A 21,808-nucleotide genomic window follows, 5' to 3' on the forward strand; every position below is an offset into this window, starting at 1 on the left:
TTGAGGAAAATGATCCAATATTACATATCTGTGAGCGGCAAAAGTATGTGAACCTCTAGGATTAGCAGTTAATTTGAAGGTGAAATTAGAGTCAGGTGTTTTCAATCAATGGGATGGCAATCAGGTGTGAGTGGGCACCCTGTTTTATTTAAAGAACAGGGATCTATCAAAGTCTGATCTTCACAACACATGTTTGTGGAAGTGTATCATAGCACGAACAAAAGAGATTTCTGAGGACCTCAGAAAAAGCGTTGTTGATGCTCATCAGGCTGGAAAAGGTTACAAAACCATCTCTAAAGAGTTTGGACTCCACCAATCCACAGTCAGACAGATTGTGTACAAATGGAAGAAATTCAAGACCATTGTTACCCTCCCCAGGCGTGGTCGACCAACAAAGATCACTCCAAAAGCAAGGCATGTAATAGTCGGCGAGGTCACAAAGGACTCCAGGGTAACTTCTAAGCAACTGAAGGCCTCTCTCACATTGGCTAATGTTCATGAGTCCGCCATCAGGAGAACACTGAACAACAAATGGTGTGCATGGCAGGGTTGGAAGGAGAAAGCCACTGCTCTCCAAAAGGAACATTGCTGCTCATCTGCAGTTTGCTAAAGATCACATGGACAAGCCAGAAGGCTATTGGAAAAGTGTTTTGTGGATGGATGAGACCAAAATAGAACTTATTGGTTTAAACGAGAAGCATTATGTTTGGAGAAAGGCAAACACTGCATTCCAGCATAAGAACCTTATCCCATCTGTGAAACATGGTGGTGGTAGTAGTATCATGGTTTGGGCCTGTTTTGCTGCATCTGGGCCAGGATGGCTCAGGTCGATCAGATTGATGGAATAATGAATTCTGAATTATACCAGCAAATTCTAAAAGAAAATGTCAGAACATCTGTCCATGAACTGAATCTCAATTGAAGGTGGGTCATGCAGCAAGACAACGACCCGAAGCACACAAGTCGTTCTACCAAAGAATGGTTAAAGAAAAATAAAAGTTAATGTTTTGGAATGGCCAAGTCAAAGTCCTGACCTTAATCCAATGGAAATGTTGTGGAAGGACCTGAAGCGAGCAGTTCATGTGAGGAAACCCACCAACATCCCAGAGTTGAAGCTGTTGTGTATGGAGGAACGGGCTAAAATTCCTCCAAGCCACTGTGCAAGACTGATCAACAGTGACTGCAAACGTTCAGTTGCAGTTATTGCTGCACAAGGGGGTCACACCAGATACTGAAAGCAAAGATTCACATACTTTTGCCCCTTCCAGATATGTAATATTGGATCATTTTCCTCAATAAATAAATGACCAAGTATAATATTTTTGTCTCATTTGTTTAACTGGGTTCTCTTTAAGTGCAACTTATTACATAATCTACTGCTGTGAATCATGAGAAGCTTATAGAGACAAGCTACAGGGTTTTTTTTTTTTTTGGGGGGGGGAGATAAAGAGATGTGCAGATAGGGAAAACTTTTTGAATTTGACACTGTACATGGAAAGACAGTTTAGCTGAGGAAAGTGACATGGAAAATGCACTACTTTGTCCTTGAACCTTGTCCTGCAGCCGATCAGCAGGGGCGCTAGACCTGTGGTGGATTCAGGTTTTAGAAACTATGTGCTGTTTGTGTTTGCTACAGTTGATGTCTCTACCCATTTATGTAAGTGTCCCATTTGCTTATCTCGTTCCTGAATAAGTGAATTAAATAAACACATTGAGTCTTCACTAAAAAGGTACATGCTGTCACTATAGAGGTTTGGGGTGCTCTTACTGCATTCTTAGCTTATCTATCTATGGACGCTGCTCTCTGATCTACTGAAGGAGCCATACTGTAAACTGGAGACACTACAGGACACTGGATTCTGAGGCGGCAACTACACACTTCTGTTAGCTCATTAATTAGAGGACAGGGTTTTTTTTTTTTAGTTTTTTTTCCTTGGTCGACCAATACAGTGTGTGAAATATAGTGCACAGTGTTACGGAATATAGTGTAGAATAAGTCATGGAATACATTAGTGTGTGTTTTAGAGAAAACAGTGTAGAACGTGTTATAGAATGTAGTCTAGAGTGTGTAGAATGTGTTACAGAACACAGTGTAGAATCTGTATTAGGGTAGGGGCCATGTGCCGTCCTTGGCCGCTATGCAACGGACTAGTAGCTTGCAGAGTGTGGTACCTTGCGCAAGCATTAGCAACCCCTCGCTCCCCCTGGTCAGAGTTACGACCGAAGACTGGACTCAGCCGACTGCGCAGAGAAGCCCACCAGCTGGTGGTTCAAAGGGCAAGGCGGCGGACCCAGCAAAGCATTTGTGGAGCACAATCGGGGCACAGCGGAACACGTAGAACACTGTTGGTCGTCCACTGCATCCCGACCTAGTGCCAACCGTCTTGATTCTGTCTTGCCCCTGGACCCAGTTAGGTCAGGACAAGAGAGTGAGGCTGATGGCTGTGCAACTCTCCCTCACTCTAATCCAAGTCACACACAAAACATGACTTCAAATTCGAGTCCTGTGGCGGTGGGCAAGTGGCGAAGCAGCAGGTTGACTCATTATTGGTACAGTAGGTAATTTCACCTGCATATTGTAGACTTGTGCTGTAATCATAAAAGACCATTATGCTCATCATGAAAACCCTTTCAAACACAGTACTGTGGGCTGTAAAGTCAAACAGAAGAGTCATGATTTCTAATCACTCCATGTTCTGGCTGTTGCCAGATTAGTCTCTCTTTTGAATCTGGTTCTTCAAGGTTACTCTAGTTTTTCCCCCCCTTCTTGTTCATCCCCCTTAAATAAACCTACATCCAGACTTCTGTAAGGCAGCTTTGTGAAGATGTTATAAAAAAAATAAATAAAATAGGTTTACAAATAAAACCAAATACTTGCTTTTATCCAATTTGTTACATTAAGAATCACTCATTGTTTTTCCTGTAGCAAACACACACATACGATCATTTTGTCCGATACTCTCTCAACCCCATCTACAGGAGATTAAGTTATTTTGCTTCAGCAATCAGGTTACAAGGGTTCTAATTTATTTAGAGCAAGTTTTGTCTCCCATTATACCACTAAGCATTTTCTGAAAAAGAATTACAGATTGTTAACGCTGGAAAACGAAATCAATGACCACCTAATAAAACAAGCTTAGTTTATTCTTGACTAACCTTAAAAAAAGTTAACATAAAATAGGAGTGGATTGTTAAATTGGCATGCTGCCATCAGTAATAAACTCATGGTTAAGGATATTCATACAAACACTTTCCTCCCCCCTTAAAATTTAGTAGGATGTGCACAAATTATTTCTGATTCTTTTGGAAGCATGACCACTTGTTATATTTGAATGCAAGAGAGTCTCTTGCCTTGTCTAGGAATACACACTGCTCACATGCTGACCTAACCTGATAGCATCGTTTATTTACTTCGGCTGAGGGAAGAAATTGAGTCACAACAATGAAATAAGGCCTCGACAGCATCCCAGTAAACAAATGTTTAATGAAGATAAATAGAAAAGTGCAATCTCTATTTGAAGGACTGTTAAAGAAAACACTAAATTTGGAAGAAAGTCTGTATAAGCCTACCAAGTCCAATTTTTTGCATGCTCATGGTCCATTATTGTAGTCAAAATATACATTCGCTTTCAGATATAAAAACCTATTGCTTAACATTGTGGTATAAAAATAGTATTTACACCTCATCTATCCACTTGGAAAAGAGAAAAAAATCAATTAAAAAGGCAAATGCTGTGCAGATGCATAAAACCCTGCCATCTGAGAGACTGGATTCTGTTCTTCCAAAACATGGCAACTGGCCACATTACTTTCATTTAAAAAAAGACGATTGGGAAATCTGCTGTGGAATGCTCAAGGTTCTCCAAAAAAAAAAAAAAAAAAAAAAACCCCATAACAAAACCCTTTATCTGGAAGATAAAGGACACTGGTCCCATGCAATCTAAAACATGGTTATGAAAGTCTCCCCCCCCCCCCCAAAAAAAAAAAAAAACCCTTTCCAATTGAAAGGCATGCAAATATGATACAGATTGCAGGACAGCAAGACAATCTTAGCCGTACGAAAAGAAAGGAGCTGACTTACTTCATGCAGTAAGCAAAATAACCGTTTCTCTTACCAATTAGTAACTAACCCTAAAAGCAAGTCATTCAACACTTAAACCCCACCCACCAACCCAACATTAAACACTTCTATATTTCTATCTGGCCAGATCTAATTGGGAGGAATAGATATTTCAGCTTTCAGTCATGAGACTAGAGGCTTTGGTTTCAAGCTGTAGTGTACATATTTAAAAAAAAAAAAAAAAAAAAATCAACATGCCATATCAGGCATTACAATAGAATAGTTACAAAACAATGCCTTGTGATACATTAAGGCAATACTTAGGGTCTATGAAAAAAGTACAGAACACATTGTATAGGCAAAGAAGTGAGAGCCACTGACCAAAGGCCAACATGCAATGGCCAACAGCATCAAAAACACTTACAATATTTGATTTGTACACAATTATTGCATTAAATAAAAAAGGAATGTAAACAGTCTATGTCTATTGTTACAGTAAGTGATAAGACTCAAAGCTACTGGGAATGTAGAAAGAAAAATAGAACTGGCCTTAAGGCAAGGATTTATCAAAAAGCCCTGGAGCTGTAGGAAACAAAACCAACCCCTCAATTCAGCTACACAAGGACATATGGATTGTAAACTAAAGTCTTTACAAACATTGATACCAATGTTGTCTGGTATCAGAAAGCACTTAACTGCAAGATAATGTAAGGCACAAGAAGTACTACTGGGGGGAGGTGCACACAGGAGCAGCAATTTCAAGGCAAGGGTCCACCAATGCAAAAGGAAGTCTGAAACTTAAAGGCTCAAGAGGTGTGATTACAGAGACGACCAAAAAAAAAATCCTTACAGGCATTTAAAAAAAATTAAAAATGTTACATGGACTAGATATTACTCATAAATACAATAGTGGAATGATGAAAGTTTTGGGGTTGAGGCTTTCGAGAAGTCAGCTCAACTTTACGTCTTTAAATGACTCATTCCAGCTGCAGTCACTTAACCTGTTCAAATAGTGGACTTGGAGAAGGACACTCTAAGATGGTGGTTCTCACCAAGATCATGGTTGTGGAACTCAATAAGGGTCTCGATGGCTTCCTCCACTGAACCCATCTGAATCAGAGCCATCTTGCGGTCTTTCCTGAAAACGGGCAAACATGTTTACAAAAAGGAGGGGGGAAAAAAATAAAACTACTTCTAGTGCACTGTGAGGAACTTACTGAAAGAACTTAAAGTTCTTGACCACAGCACCTGAGCTGGCAAAAAGCATCTTCAGATCATCTTCAACAACTGAAGGGCTGTTAGAAACGAGACAAGTTAAAGCACAGCTCTTCAGAGCTAAAAAGCAAACTAAACACTGGATCTTGGCTTACGGGATGTTAGAGAGGTGCAGTGTTGAGGAAGGTGGGAAGATGTTCGAGTAGTTTTTGGAGCCAGGCTTCTTAAAACGATGAAGAGGAGAGTTACTGTAATCCTTAGTGAGGCCTTGATCCTCATGTCCCTCACGTGGCAGCTGAACAGTTGTGTGTTTGGACAAAGTGATGCGCAGCGCCCGTCCATACAGCTTCTGTCCATTCAAGTGGCTCATAGCTAGGAGAAGAAATTCACACAAAATATGGTACTTAACACTTGCTATACCTGAGTGTTCCGTCTAATAGTAATGTGGATGCCATAAAAATAACCATCAAATGACTGCTGATAACCAATAAGAGGATGACATGTTCACCTAGCTGAGCCTGAGTGCCATCAGACATTTGGATAAGGGCATTCTCCTTTTTGTTGAACATGATTTTTACTCTTATCACATCACCATATACGCCTGGTGAAGATAAAGGAGAAATATGGTTAGATGTGAAATGCAAGATGTATTACAACCTTTAAAAATAAATGCCTTCAATATGCTTAGGATTACAATCAAGACACTCAGTGTAGTCTCCTTTTTATAGACAAAGCCTCAACAGATCTTTAGCCAAATCTTATTGCAGTTGGACATGACCCATGTACAGGTCTACCCAAGTAAATCCAGTGTTAAAGTACTTAAGATACTTGGGGAAAGTTTAAATATTAAAAAAAAAAAAAAAAAAAAAAAGGCCAAGAGGACAGATGAAAAAAGGGGGTCAATTTTACAGACTGAAGGAGGAATGGAATTTTGCATTGCCATCCTTAATGTGTGAATTGAGAAAGTGAAACTCAGCTGCAAGAAGGCTAGCTTCAGGTCAAAAGGTTTGGTTGGGGGGAGGGGGAGGAAAACAAAAATAAATAAAAGCTTCAACATGGATAAGAGTCTTGACTAACCAAAATTTAAAAAGCTTCCCTCAAAAGACATGCAAAACAATTTCAAAAGCATGCATCATAAATTATGTCTATTAAAAAGATGCTCAAAAAGATACAGCACCTCAGGTCAATCAATTCTGAAGTGCACCATCATGGTCAAGTCTAAACACTCCTAAAAACTGTGTTTTGGCAAGTGCTGCAACTTTTTGGATCGTATCTCATCTCAGCACGCACACACACCAGCAGAAAAAACACACAAGCACTCAAATTGCCTTGTGAGGGAAGAAAATGAAAGAACAGAACAAACAAGTGATAACAAAAAGATGCTAAGGATAACATACCGAAAAGAATAAAGAGGCATTGGGGCGTAACTCTCTTTAGAGGACAGCAGAGGAAGGCAGCGGAGGGAAGAAGGGAGAGGTAAAGATCGGAGGCAGAATGGAGGTTCAACATATCCACAGCGAGGAGGCAGTTCCACGGGAAATGGCGAAAAAACGATGGTTGGATCATGAAGATGGTTAATGGATTGGGAGTAGAAAGAGGAGGGGAGAGGTGGACATGAAAGTGTAAGGAGTGAATTGTGTTCAACGTGAGTATGTTCGTGTTGATGTAAAAATAAAAATGAGTGGAACACATGTGGGCAGCCATTTGGCAGGCAGACATGGTTGCAAAAGAAAGAAAAAAAAAGAAAGAATGGGGTATGGGGAATAGGGAGGGAGAGAAGAGGAGGTAAAAAACAAAGTCAGTATACATATGGAAATACAATAGTGGTCAAGTTAACTTTAAAGAAACTAAGCCAACAGAAGAGTGCGCTGTATTCCTTGTAAAAATTAAGTTAATAAATTGCTCAAGACAACAAAAGCTCGTCTGCTGGAGCCTTTTTAAAAGAATAAATCAAACCATTTACAAGTTCATTTGATCAACTCTTCATTACCACTGATGCACAAAAAGGGCTTAAATCTTCTGGCATGTAAAACTTGCCACTTATTTTGGACTTCTGCAGCTGACAAACTTCCATAAGAGAAAAGTCAATACTTTATGAACTTGTGATGGTAGGAATATTCTGGTAAAAGGGATCAGCTTTTTTAAAAAGAAAAAAAAAGAAACTTAAGTCAACTTAGGAATGTTAGGAAATTACAAAAGTTACAAAATTAAAAAGGGATGAACACTGGGAGGAAACAAAAGCAAAGCTTCGGTTACCTGAGGGGCAGGGGGAAAAAAAGTTCTAGATAGTATAGACCTTGTGCATGTGACGTCATGGTCACGCGATTGTTTACACCATCTGTTTACACTTTCGCAAGTGATACCCGCTGTCGCAATGTTGTCTTTTCAAGTCTGCCTCTCGACTTATGCTGAATCCCTGGATGTCACAGCAAAAAATAAATAAATCGCTATAGAGATAAGATTGCTGTCTTAGGGGTCGACCCATATCTCATTAAGAGTGAAACCAAATCTGCGCTTGATTGTTCAAGTAATGAGCTGCCAGACACAAGTTACCCTGATGTACATCACTATCTAAAATCAACACGCCAGGGGGTTACAGTGGTCAGTCACTAAAAGCTTACAGATATTTCTCCTCAGGATGGGTACGGAACGTGCTAGATCATATGCCGTGAAAAATGTTATTTCTTCACAGGTGCATACCATACATTCAGTGCGTTTACATGCACATCCAAATCGAGCTGCTGTCGGTAATCAGGCTAAGGGTCCCAGCAGGGGTGCCAGAGAAATCCAATCCTATATGCACACAAGGAAATCGAGCTATTGTGTGAGGTACATTGTGCACCCGAGCCACAGGTGGCGCTACACGCCCCATCGTGTTGGTACACTTCCGGTTGTCATGAAGAGCTATTCAAGAGTGTAAACAAAGTTATCAGTTCTGTGTTCTCCATTGCGCGTTTTTCTCCCGTCCATGAATTTTAATATATTCAACTCCTTAAAGGTGGGGTATGAGATTTTTTTCAGGAGTATTTACCATATTGCTTGAAAAGCTCCTCACACCCATGTTGCAAGCAGTACAACAGAAGGTTTGACCCAAAAACGAAATATTTTAAAATCCAGTCTACGGTGTAAAATAAAGGAAAAACACCATCCAATCATATCGAGGTACCACCTCGAAATGATTGGATACTGACACGTCAATCAGACTGAAGCCCCTGAGCAGCCCATCCCTTCTGTGTGAGAGAGAGAGAGCGAGCAGCCCCTCCCCCACCCGCGTGCTGAGCAGAGAAAAAAGGGCAGCTTTCCCTCAGAGCGCTCCCTCCAAACAACGGGTATTTACACGAAAACAGAAGGAGATATTCACAAAATTATTTCACAGTGAGCACCACAAGGCTCTCCTGAACACACTGATGTAATTTTTTTTGTCTGTAGTGTAAAAAAATGAGGTCACTAGAGCAAGTTAAAAACGAGTGACTTTTCTGATTTTGCAGTCACAGCGTAGCCACATTTATAGGGGTGGAGACGCGGGGGGGGGGGGGGGGGGGGGGGGGGGGCATGGCGAGGGCGGGTGTGTTTCTTTTCAAAATATGGCTTGCGGGAACCGTTATTCCAAAATCTCGTACCCCACCTTTAAAGCTGAATGAGCATGAACTCTGTCTCCTCATTGCTCCAGAAGTGCACGTTTCTGCTCGCCATTTTCTCTTCTTCGTTTGTTCCTCCTGACCTCTTCTGCTGCTCGCTACTACTGTTGTCATGCCGACCAAGGCTTTCGTGTTTCCCGCTTGTGGTCTCGTCACTTCCGGAAGGGGCAGTGCTGAAGTAAGTAGCTCGATAGGGTTTACATGCACCAAGTAGCTCGGCAAAAATCGCATAATCTAGGTCGTGTAGCTCGATTACGAGAAATCAAGTTCGGTTCGATTTCAGCCGAGCCAAGGTGTTTCCATGGCATTTAGAACTTCAATTTCAGTCGAGCAACGGCAGAAATTCGATTTTCTCTATGTGCATGTAAACGCACTGACTGACTTTTCAGAATAGATCTTATTTGCATATCACCATTATCGATGTTGAAACGAAACACGATACAACAAATCATGTAGCATAATACTGTTTAGTAGTAGTACTAACTTATGTATAGATATTACTAGAGCTACTACTAGTTTTAGCAGTGGCAATGCAGAATGCCACAAGTCAGTGATTTAGGAAACAAATTAAAAGTGCACAAGCGTATCATGTTTATTACAAAAATGTATATTTACACGTTATCCTGAAACAGTTAACGTTACGGGGTAGAAGCCACTTACCTGCCACAAAATGTTGGGCACACAATCTCGAATGTTCGCTTGGTTCCCAGTCAACACGTTTAATGGCAGCAATCCACTTCTTCCTCCGCTCTTGAGCAGCGGGGAACTGGTAAAACGATAAACCCTTCGTGCTTTTTCTGTTAGAGCACCCTACTGCCACACAAGCCATTCTGACTGAAAATGTTAATCACTCTCCAAAAATTTCCGCGTGTGAAGTGAGCTGCGGCTTGATACCCAATATGGCGGATAAACAAACTTGACCTATGACGTAGGTGCACAAGGTCTATAGAGGATGTATTCGAGTCGAGTACAATTAGTTTTATATAAATTGCTCCATTTGACCGAATTTGGTTGATAAGAAAAGAATCGAGTTTATATATTCAAAGTAATCTTCTGTCCTGACCTATAGCTAGTACTCAAATTTTAAAATGCATAATTTTTAAATTCACAAAAAGAACCAACAGCAAAATATTATATAAAACCAAGAAGCCCATTTGGTGCATGTAGCTGCAAGTCACCAACCTCAGGATTCAAGTTGCTGACTAGCATAACACAGTGGCCAGCAGGAAGAGTTGGGAAACCCAGCCTGCCTGCCGCTGCAGCAGCCGCAGCTGCTGCGCTGGGAATGGCTAAAGAGGCCAGGGCTCCAGGAACACCTGGCATGGTCAAGCCTGAGAGAGCAAGGGAAAAAACAAAGTATTAACATACTGTCCGACAGTCAAACTGCTGCGTTTACAAGGATGTTACGCTGACAAACCTGCAGCCTGCTGAATGGCAAAAGCTGGGGGGAAGGCATGGGCACTGGCATACGGAGCAGCAGAAATAATCCCAGGAGTAGCTGTAGACAAACTATAGATTCACTCAAGGCATAAAGAAAGCATTGCTGCAGATGTGAATGGAGGCTAACAAGAGAAAGCTGATGAAATGGCGCTCAGGTGTGGGCTACATCTTACCAAACGCAGCTGTTGCCATCGCATGGTGATCAAGCGCAGGCTGGCCGTCTCCCGAAGGCAGGTCAGGCCGTGTGTAGTCCCGACTCTTGTCGTTGTTGTACTTTACGTTCAAACTGGTGAGCTTGGAAAAACTGATGCGCAGAGTGCAACATGCATTGTAGATGTTTTGTCCATCCAGAGCCTGTGTCACGATCACAACGTTACATAACGGCTGACCGAGTGCACGCGAAAACAAAGGTACTTAAAAGGAGTCAGACCAAATTCAGGATAGAGAATAGCTGTGTCTGCAGTGGAGGCTGTGAATGATTATTATAAAATTCTATATGCATTCCAAAGACCAACATACAAAAAAGGAAAAGTCACTGAATTGGACCGCCAAGTTTTAACGTCCATGATTGCTTGCATCTTTGATTACACAAAAACCATGTGTACATAGATTAAGCAATACTGGGCTGCACTTTAAGTTAACCCAAGCGCCCTGTAGATGGAGCCACTCACCAGCTTTGCATGCTGAGCAGTAAGACCATCAGCAAACTGCAGAAGAGCTTGGAACTGGTTGTTCTTGGTAAAAGTAATCACTTTCAGAACCGTGCCAAACTTGGAAAAGATCTGTGGAAGATGCACCAAACAAAAACCCAACGCACTTAAGCTGAGCAAAACTGACACATATAGGCAAATAAGATGTGTAGTGTCAAATAAACAAGACTCTACCTGGTGCAGAACATCCAGTGTGACTGGGTAGAAGAGGTTCTCCACCACCACCCTGAGGACGGGGCTTGGGCCACCCACACTGCCTGCTTCTACACCAGCCAGGGACATGCCACCTGTCTGGACTGCATTTACAGCCTGCAGTGCTGCCTGTGCTCTCTGATTTTTTTTTTTAAAGGGGGCAGAGAAGTGTTTGATCAACAGGAATGATCTACCCAGATTCCTCCTCCATTTTAAAAGAAAGATGGCATGGACATGCATGCCTACTCCCAGGTCAATTTACATCAGGGACAAAAATACTACATCTCTAGGACCATAACGTGACTAATCACTACTGTCCTGTGTGGTCCTAGTCTGGTTAACACCAGACCATATCACAAGTGAAATATGGTCTGGAATCCACCTACTGAATTTCTCGTAGGGGAGGTGTGGTTTACGATTGTCAACGGCCATTTATTGGACGTTGCGAATGTCTATCATTTGACGTATACGTAGCCCATGGCCAATCATGGCAGTTGTACCCGGTGACGTAGTTAGAGCGATGAAGAGACTGAAACGCCAAACGCTGTTCTTTTTTTAAAACAAACTTTCACTCTAAACTATTCAGAACAGTGTCTAAAGCTTGATTGAAAGTTTGGTTCGTATCGCTCGCCGCCATGTTAAATGTGATCCGTAAACAGTCCCAAATAAACTACAAGCTTCCGTTTGTCGAGTAGTACGCGTCACCATCTTTCCACCCCTCCCCACTCTCTGATTGGCTCCCTAACTCAGGCGAGCCTTTAGAGCATAATTTCCATGCTGTCTTTTTGGATCGGAACGATTGTGCAAAGCAGCATGGGATTTCCCAAGCTAGTGTGGTCCAAGTCCATCTTATCTTTTGCCATTAAAAAAAAAAAAAAAAAAAAAAAAAAAAAGTACATTCACATGTTAATATAACATGAAAGAAAGGGGAGATCCTGTAAAAATCTACTTGTTCTTAATTTGCTCAACTGTTAACCATTGTGTACCTTTAAATATTAAAACAATGGAAACATGTATGAAGTGTAGGAGTAAAGTTCCTTTGAGAGTACAAGTCTCAAATGCTTATTTAAAAACAGATTACACAACCAGAACAAACCAAGTAAGCCTCAATGGAATGAGTAGGTAGATATGTTCTACAGCTGAGGTTTGTGCAAACAGCATGGTGTCCCCACTAAGAATGTGTTTAGACAAGGATAAACTTTAGGTCAAAAAAAAAAAAAAAAGCTTCATGCAAGCTAGTAAACAAGTTCATCACTCTATATTAACATTCCACTGCAGCTGGAGAAACAGTAATCACAGCTGCGCTCCAAAATCCCAACAAGTTTTAGGAGTAGAGTATTCTCTAGACCATTCATTTTTGATTATTCCCTTTGTCATGGTGTCAAATATGCACAGTTAGCCTGCAATAACTCCGTAAGAGGCAAGAATAGCACAAGGGAAAAAAAAAACCAAACTTATTGAACACGTACCACTTGGTTTGGAGAGTTGTCCGTTTTCAGCTCCTTGTGGTTGGAGTACTGCATAAAGATGGGATGATTCCTGATAACTGGTGTGACTGAGGAGTAATAGCTGACCATAGTCTGGGCTGCCTCCTCGGTATTCATCTCCAGGAAAGCCTAGACAAATGAAACCACTTTAGCAAACTGTTTCTGGTTTCACCGTTGGTTTACACTATTGGACCAATTTTCACACATCTGTAGGACACACTGCCAGTTTGAGTACAAGCTAATCAAATGTTGCAATTTTCGTTTTGGTTGATTGGGCATTTAAAATAAAAGTCACCACACTGCCAAAACCACATTTTGTTTAAGGGTATAAGAACTAGTCTGAACAAAGCTTCAGATTAATGCTCTCCCCATTGGAATCCAAATGGATGAACGCAATTTATTATTATAAAAAGACTTGAATAGCACAAGAATACCTGGTTCTTTCCTTTCAGCATGAGCAGGTTAGTGACTTTGCCAAAGGGAAGGCCTAGAGATATGACCTCAGCTTCATTAATATCACTGGGGAGCTTGCGCACATGTATGACTCGGGATGGAATACCAGGACTTCTGATATCACCTTTGAACTTCTTGCTGTCATTACCATTAGCTAGGAGAGGGAGAAAACGCACATTAGGCCAATTTGCTGAGACGCACGCACAACGATGCTTCTCCAAAACATACCTGCTGAACTCATGATATAAGGCCCGTTGGAAACACAGGAGAAAAGTTCGTCAGATCCTCTCTAAGAAAAAACACAACTACATGTCAACAGCAATATAGCAACCAGACAGCCTACATATGCACAGGCATTCCACACAGTGGAAACAAGAGGGAACATGCTCAAACATTCAGGAAGTGTTTAAGTAGATAATTCCACAAGAGTGAGCACGATGACCTAATAAGGACAACTTTGGGCTATATTTTACCCAAACTGTTTATAGGGGGAGAAAGGGAAAAAAATAAAAAATAAAGCCAGGAAGTAGGCATTGTGAAAATGAGCAGTCAACCTGTGCAAGAGGCAGGGTCATTAACCAGCAGCCCTAAAACACTCAACAGCAAGAGAACAAGAAAAGAAACTCCATCTTTAATAGAAGGTGGGGGTGTGAGGATACAAGGGTTTCTGGGTCATCAGACAAGAGGAATGAGTGGGAGGACTCATTTCTAAGAGTGAAGAGAGCCGGGGGGGGAACCCAAAAAAAAAAAAAAAAGGCACATATTGGCATGGTTCAATTTTGCTGTGGGGGGAACCCACACCAGTTGTGCAAATCTGCCAACATACAAGAGAGTTTTACAAAAAAAAAACCGAAACGCAGAATGCTTTTCGTAGTGGGCACATCTTTTAGCAAACAGGCTATTAAAGTGGATGTAACCATCAAAGAGGAATCCATGGGCACAACCAGGCATTCCATGTCACCCAATTTCAGCAGCCTATAATGGAGTCAGGCAGGCCACATGCATGCATCCTCCACCACACATTTAAAATTCCACTGCTACAGCAATCAATAATCAAAACCAGATGGAGAGCTGTAGAGCGAGGGCACCACAAAAGGACTACAGGGCCAAAAAAGGGAGGGTAGACTAAACATTTGCTGAACGTCATGTTTAACCACTTCATGTTGGTCTGTAGCAATAAAGACACTCCCAACTCTCTCTCTACAAAAGAAGGAAGGGGGGGGAGGGGAAAGTCACCCAACTGCTGAGCATGCATCAATGCTTACAAAAAAAAAAAAAAGGCAAACATGTGAAACCTCTTGAAAACTTTAAATTGTTAGAGATACACACATGGGTACATTTTGAAACTACAATATGCAGGGCCTGGCATGACATGAAACCAGGTTAAAGAGATTATAAAAAGGTGTGTAGGGGAGGGAGGGAGGAGGAGGCTGCAATGATTCATTGCAAGAATGTGGCTGTTACCATGAGCACCCTGATTGTCATTCGCTCACCATGGAGACCGTGTGTCTACAACTGCAGGTGACTGAAACCCAACCCTGCGCTCTCGGGCTTGAATACACAGGGCCGATTGTCTTCAGGGGCCCAGGTGTAATGTTTCATCTACTGTCTGAGCCCATCAAAGATTTACCACCCCAGGCACAGAGGTTCTAAGGCTTTCAGGACTTTTTAAAAATACCTAGTACACGCCATGTTGCACACCTGCTTTCAAATTACATTAATTTGAAAAGGGATGAGTATGTGGCAATTAGCACTTCCCCCAACCTCCTCTCTGATCAGCAGAGCTGAACAAATCCAAGAGCAACATGCATGTTCATAGGTGAGAGGAAAACATTTACATGTAATGAATAGGCTCCATTCAGGTCACGTCAACACCCAAAGCCCATTTTCGAGGAATGCATTTATGAGCAACATGTCTACTTGCATAATTAAGGTAAACAATCAGCTGGCATAATGCAAACCAGCCCTGAGTATTTGAGAAGTGAGAATGAAGTGACCACAAACCCACCCTCATGCACGAATGAAAACAAGACAGCCAGTCACAATACAATAAAATAAAACCCACACAAGGATACTGCGTGGACTTTCTAAAACATATTGAAGGAAATTCAGTGTCTGAACAAGTAAACACCACTGCACCAAAATACTAGGATTTACAGACAGCGGCAACCAGGTAAGGGGGGGACCCACAAAACCCCCACCCACCACATCCATAAGCATTCTCCCAGGAATTAATGATCTGAAAACTAACCAAAACTCAACCAACTGTCAAAATGTACAACTGCAGAGAAAGTCTTGCATAACATCTTAGCAAACGTAAATGATATTTCAGGTCACTCAATAGCTTTTAAAACATAACCCAGTCAGGTCAAATGGGCTCTATGAATTGCTCCTTTGTTCCAAACATCGCAGGTCCTCTCAGCTAGCTACATACCACACATGATTATCCTTAGTGAAAGGCCAGAGAGGAATGCACATAACGTTAACCAATGTCCATTGACCCAAGACACTGATTAAGTTTGCTACTTAATGCCATCAGTTGAACACAAACCCATTCGAGCAAGGAACGTGCAGAAACGCAGCAAAAGCCAAACTTTTCCTATCCATCTTTAACCTCAATCTGAAATCCTTAAGCAGAATATAAGAACTGACAACGACAAGACACCCACAAGACTCCAACTTGGCAAACCTGCTCCAATTCCTCTGTGCCTACATTAGGTGCAGAGTGAAAAGTCATGCTGGTTTGAAGGGAGTGGAGAAAACTACACCCTTCAGATACACAAAACATGCAACTGAGGAGGAGGGGGAAGGAAGGGGGAAAAAAAGCAACTCAGCAATGCAGTCAGATTACAGAAAGCTTTAAAATAAAAAAAAATAAAAAGTCAGTGACAAGCATGGACAGAAAAAAACAATACTTACCTTTGTTCCAACTGCAATATCATGGACAACGCTGTAAAGAACATAAGGGTAAGATGAGACAAGGAAACATTCAATTATACAAAAACAATGAGGAAAAAGGCTTTAAAACCAATGCTGAATTTCAGTCTGTTGTCGTTGCGTCAAGGATTTTCATTTTGAAACAAAAACAAGAAAACATCCACTACACACACAGAGCAGAAATTAAGACACTATGAATGACTTGCAACAACTTGAAGGAAGTGAAAGTTCCTCAAGGGGAGAAAACTGCTGTTGAGTTTATTTTACCAATTCTCACTTAAAAACAAATAGCATTTCAAAGGGGCAAAATACAAGTTCAGGCAATAATCTCCCAGCACAGATAAGAAGATGGAATGGGGGTGGATTGGACGGTCTAAACTGCATCCTGTACTTTTCTTCCCACAACAAGCGAAGAAAATATGAGCGGCATTTTAGGGCCAGGCTCAGACGCCCTTCACCCCCCCCAACATCCTGTTCCTCCTTACAGGAAACACCATGAGCACAGAGCTGATTGTTGACCCAGCCTGTAAAATCTTTAAAGCTTATTAAATTAAACCCAAGGGTTGTTTTACAATCAGGGTACGCAAGCTAAAAATCACATTTAACACTTATCTTCAATATCAAAAGGCTTGACTAAATAAACTTGGTTGTTTATTGTAGCCCTGTGATAGCTCTATTTACCATGAAAAAAAAAAATTGTGATAACGTTATTTTTGGTGAATGTATGGCAATGTGTCATATTTAGCAAAATTACTCATGTCATTTAGAAAAAGTGCTTTTTTGACCACAGGTAGCTCCAAAAGGGATGCACTTACATCATTCTTTATACCATAAAACAAATATTTGGTTCCATATCATTGGAAACAGTTAAGTTTTAATGTTGAATGCCAGTAATTTTTCAGACTATTTTGATCAAATTAGTATGTAATTGTGTCCAAAAAAAAAAAAGTCCTCTCCGAGACAGCTAATTTTTCAATATAAAATAACACATCTAAAATGATTATTTTATCCTAAAATGTGGTCAAGATATTGGGACAAATATTAGAGACAACTAACACAAAGCTTACAGCCTTATATTTAAAAGCACTATGGAAGTAGTGGATTCTGAATTGTCAAAAAAAAAAAAAAGTCCCCTCCGAGAATCACTTCATTTGTTTCTCCCAGCCCTGCTTAAAGCCACACTTAATCTTCTTTATCTTATAGCAGATTACACAAAACTACCATAATCTGAAATCTGTTCTTTAACTTGTCCTTCACTTAAAAACTGGTACAAGAACCAATTTGAATTTTGGACCCCTGTGACACAAACTCTGTACCCTGATTGCAAAACAACCCCCAACCCTTTCTTTCTCCTTTACAGATACAGGAAGCTTAGCTGGGTCACACCACGTGAGGCTTGGGGTGAAAACATGTCTTGAGGAAATAAAAGGGATCTAAAAAGCCATCTAGAATATAAGCACTCTCATGTGTACTGGTCTTAAAAAAAGTTTATAATCAGGAGAAGGAAATAACTTTAAAGCGTCCATAAGCAACAGTAGCAGCAAGAGACACCTCACTGTATTTGAGGAAAGTGAGAAAACATGTTGTGTTGGTTATATCGTGATTTAGGAATACCTTGCACAAAAACATGCAGGATCTACTTCATGTTGGTTTGTGTGTAAATGGACTTTAGTTTTGTTTTGTTTTTTTATTCAGATTTAGTTTTTATTTTTGAAATGTTTTAAATTTTTGTTCTTTTAGGGTGAGTATTTTAACATCAGTCCAGGGACAGCAGATGCAAAATAGCCTTCTGGCTAATTCTGGCATATTTACGTTTGTTTAAATGTTTTATTAATGTGCATTGTCGCTGATAACTAAACCTTTAAATAAATGAAATAAATTGAAAAACCATAAGACTCTTGCTTTTGGGGGGTGCAGACTTACTCTAATTCTGCGTAACTCGATCCCATAGGATACAAGTCAGTCTCTAGGCGGCTGTAAAAAAAAAAAAAAAGAGAAAAGGAGGTCAATGCCACAGAAGGAAAAAAAAAAAAGAAATACAATAGAATGCAATGCAACAGGTCGGTTAACCGGAAAAGCTCGAGCTGTGCTAACGCAGCTAATCGGGTAAAAAAAAAAAAAAAAAGGAGGCACAAAAGTTGTTCCTTCTTAACTAAAGAAAAAAAAGGACACAAATCAACACTCAAACGCTTGAAACTACTTAGTAAGATAATATTTATTCAACTAAAAACACTAAAACTGCCATCACCCGCAGGAAATAATGATGCAGAGGATTCGGTTGGTTTCCATCGCAACCCGCGAGTGCAAACGCTTAGCTTAAAATGCTACAAGTTGCTAAAATAAACCAACACGAACTGCACTTTTCGGCAAAAAACACACGTCACACGACTACCGAAAGAGCCGGGCGACTTCTTGTGCTTGTTTACGCTTGTTCAGAACACAAGGCAGAATAATAAACTTACCCGTCCATTGCACAAAGAGGAACTTGAGCTCTAAGCAGGAACTTTGTGGCTTGGCGGAGTTTTCTTATACGGCGACAAAATGGCGGCGCGCTCTGAGGGGGACTGGGCAGCTCGTGCTGATTGGGGCGCGCGGGTTGCAGTGGGCGGCTGAGACACGATCTGGATTCTGATTGGATAAGACTCGACATGAAAGCGAAGGGCGGCTACAGGTTTCGTGTGAGCGCAGGATGAAGCGTTTCATGGCGCTGTACAGAACATGGGCTTATTACTACCGTTCAAAAGTTTGGGGTCACCCAGACAATTCTGTGTTTTTCCATGAAAAGTCACACTTTTATTTCCCACCATAAGTTGTAAAATGAATAGAAAATATAGTCAAGACATTTTTCTGGCCATTTTGAGCATTTAATCGACCCCACAAATGTGATGCTCCAGAAACTCAATCTGCTCAAAGGAAGGTCAGTTTTATAGCTTCTCTAAAGAGCTCAACTGTTTTCAGCTGTGCTAACATGATTGTACAAGGGTTTTCTAATCATCCATTAGCCTTCTGAGGCAATGAGCAAACACATTGTACCATTAGAACACTGGAGTGAGAGTTGCTGGAAATGGGCCTCTATACACCTATGGAGATATTGCACCAAAAACCAGACATTTGCAGCTAGAATAGTCATTTACCACATTAGCAATGTATAGAGTGGATTTCTGATTAGTTTAAAGTGATCTTCATTGAAAAGAACAGTGCTTTTCTTTCAAAAATAAGGACATTTCAGAGTGACCCCAAACTTTTGAACGGTAGTGCAAGTTATGCTACGTTTTGTTGTGAAATATAATCACAAAACATTTACTAGATTTGCTCAAAGTGTTATGTGGTGTGCGGCACGGTGGTGTAGTGGTTAGCGCTGTCGCCTCACAGCAAGAAGGTCCGGGTTCGAGCCCCGTGGCTGGCGAGGGCCTTAATGTGCGGAGTTTGCATGTTCTCCCCGTGTCCGCGTGGGTTTCCTCCGGGTGCTCCGGTTTCCCCCACAGTCCAAAGACATGCAGGTTAGGTTAACTGGTGACTCTAAATTGACCGTAGGTGTGAATGTGAGTGTGAATGGTTGTCTGTGTCTATGTGTCAGCCCTGTGATGACCTGGCGACTTGTCCAGGGTGTACCCCACCTCTCACCCATAGTCAGCTGGGATAGACTCCAGCTTGCCTGCGACCCTGTAGAACAGGATAAAGCGGCTACAGATAATGGATGGATGGATAATGTGTCAATCTAATGAAATAATAAGCATTTATTTTTTTCGCAGTCCAGTTTCCATCAAATCCCACGCTCTGATTGGCTGGCGAGCAGGTCCGTATCCTACGGTATGGACCCCAGTCACGGACCTCTGGCGACTCGCTTGTTCACAACAACAAACAACATAGTAGCAATTTTTGTCAACATTTATTTTCGAATTTCTCAACATAATAGCATTAATTTTACAGCATGGATAGCGATAACAACAGTGTTCACAGCGAAAGCGAGTTTTACTACCCTGAGGAAGAAGAAATAAAAGAAAACATTTCAGGAGAAAGCTAAAAACCTGTAATTTGCTAACGCCAAGCAAAAACATGGCTGAATCCTGAATGACTCCTATTTGTATAAATAGGGGACTACATAGGTGGCAAAATGTAGTTTTTTTCCTGCCATGGAAGTGCACTTGTATACCGAGGAGGAAGCCATTTGCATTACAGCCGTGAATGAGGATTCAAAATGGTGTCTCGGCTTGGTTTCCCCTTTCGGGTGCTCTCGTTTTCTGTTAGAATTTGGTAAAGAAAAAAATAAATATATTATTTACCAGCTTAAGGTCGGTCCGTATGGTGAAATGCCGTGACCTCGGCCTTGAATACTGACTTCGGCCCAGAGGGCTTCGCTCAGTACTTTCAAGACCTCGGTCACGGTATTTCACCATACGGACCTCCCAGCTGGTAAATAACATTATATATATATATATATATATATATATATATATATATATATATATATATATTCTGACATACCCTGTGGTCAGTTTGTCCCTCTGGAGGAACCCTGAAAGGTTTTATATCAAACATTCACTCGATAATATTGGCTGGCTTTGAGTGGTATATCTGATATATTCCATTCAGCTAGCATGATAAGGAACTTGTTTTCGATTCGTTCAATATCATGCTAGCTGAATGGAACATATCTGATATCAAACCTCAAGTCCGAGTCCAGTCTCGAGTCCCCAGTGTTCAAGTCCAAGTCATTAAAGAAAATTTCGAGTCGAGTCCGAGAGCAAGACTCCAACCGTACCATTTGATGGTGGCTGTTGCTGCCTTTATGCGAAACCGTCTCTGCTACTGTGTTGGACTAACGTTACTGCTCGACTGCACCATTTTAGTTAATAGATGACTTGCAACCATGTGATCAAAATGTGCTACGTCATGAGCATCTGCCATGATGGTAGATGCAACTAGGATGGCAGCTGCTGAAAGCATGTCTGTAAACAATGCTGAATTTTCTCAGTATTACCACGATTTGAACGATCGAGCGAAGATTCAATATAAAGAGAAGATAGATATGTGTGGTTTTGACCCATATTATTTTAAAAAGTCAGACTTTTCTGAAGATAAGACACTTCTACCAGCCATCGAGTACGACTACAGGTCATTTCATCCCATGACCATTTCGTCCAAAGCCTTTTTCATACGCACTATCAGTTATTTTCTATTTCAGGTACTTGTTTGTACAAAAAAAGGAAGAATTCTCAATGGAATTTGACTGAAGCAAAACACATTTTTGTAAAGCAAATGAGTGCCATAGTATGGATCATGTTAAATCTTTAGGCACAGAGCAACACTCTCACGGGGGCTTCGTTTACGAATCCCGGGCCGAGGCACGGTCCTACCGACCCGAGACCATGCGCTTTCGAAGGGGGAGGCTTAGAGGGAGGTGCCTATAAAATTTGGCTTCACTGTGAGCTCCGTTGGCCAAGTTATTAATTTTTAAAGCCGGCTGGATCATATTAAATCTTTAGGCGCTCTTACAGCGCTCTCACGGGCCTTTCATTCACGAACACAAGAATACCTGAAATATAAAATAATTGATAGTGCATCTGAAAAAGGCTTTGGATGGAATGTCTTAACTATTGGACGAAATGGTCATTGGACGAAGTATCCTGATCCCCTCGTCTCCTCTCTGTACTAAGCCTCAGAGTTTCCTCGCCA

The 21,808-nt window shown here is 41.2% G+C and overlaps 1 protein-coding gene across 1 annotated transcript; it reads right to left on the reverse strand.

Annotated features, from left to right (window-relative positions):
• Positions 1-3,464: 3,464 nt before the first annotated feature.
• Positions 3,465-18,692, reverse strand: ptbp1b (polypyrimidine tract binding protein 1b). The gene is made up of 16 exons (XM_060941666.1): positions 18,595-18,692; positions 18,056-18,106; positions 16,115-16,145; positions 13,424-13,484; positions 13,177-13,349; positions 12,725-12,871; positions 11,238-11,393; positions 11,025-11,135; positions 10,527-10,707; positions 10,331-10,411; positions 10,096-10,244; positions 6,673-6,706; positions 5,784-5,876; positions 5,431-5,647; positions 5,278-5,355; positions 3,465-5,198 (listed from the first exon to the last, which is right to left on the reverse strand). The coding sequence occupies exons 1-16, from the start codon at positions 18,600-18,602 to the stop codon at positions 5,066-5,068; spliced, it is 1,704 nt and encodes a 567-aa protein (XP_060797649.1). The 5' UTR covers positions 18,603-18,692; the 3' UTR covers positions 3,465-5,065.
• Positions 18,693-21,808: the final 3,116 nt, after the last annotated feature.

This window comes from Neoarius graeffei, chromosome 15 (assembly GCF_027579695.1).
Source record: "Neoarius graeffei isolate fNeoGra1 chromosome 15, fNeoGra1.pri, whole genome shotgun sequence".
Taxonomy (NCBI): domain Eukaryota; kingdom Metazoa; phylum Chordata; class Actinopteri; order Siluriformes; family Ariidae; genus Neoarius; species Neoarius graeffei.

Bases quoted from the DNA above. Each gene is read 5' to 3' on its own strand.
- ptbp1b (XM_060941666.1), bottom strand. The intron at 13,485-16,114 runs GTAAGTATTGTT...GTTTTTTCTTAG, and splicing joins ATATTGCAGTTGGAACAAAG to AGAGGATCTGACGAACTTTT. The intron at 5,877-6,672 runs GTATGTTATCCT...TATCTTCACCAG, and splicing joins ATGCCTCTTTATTCTTTTCG to GCGTATATGGTGATGTGATA.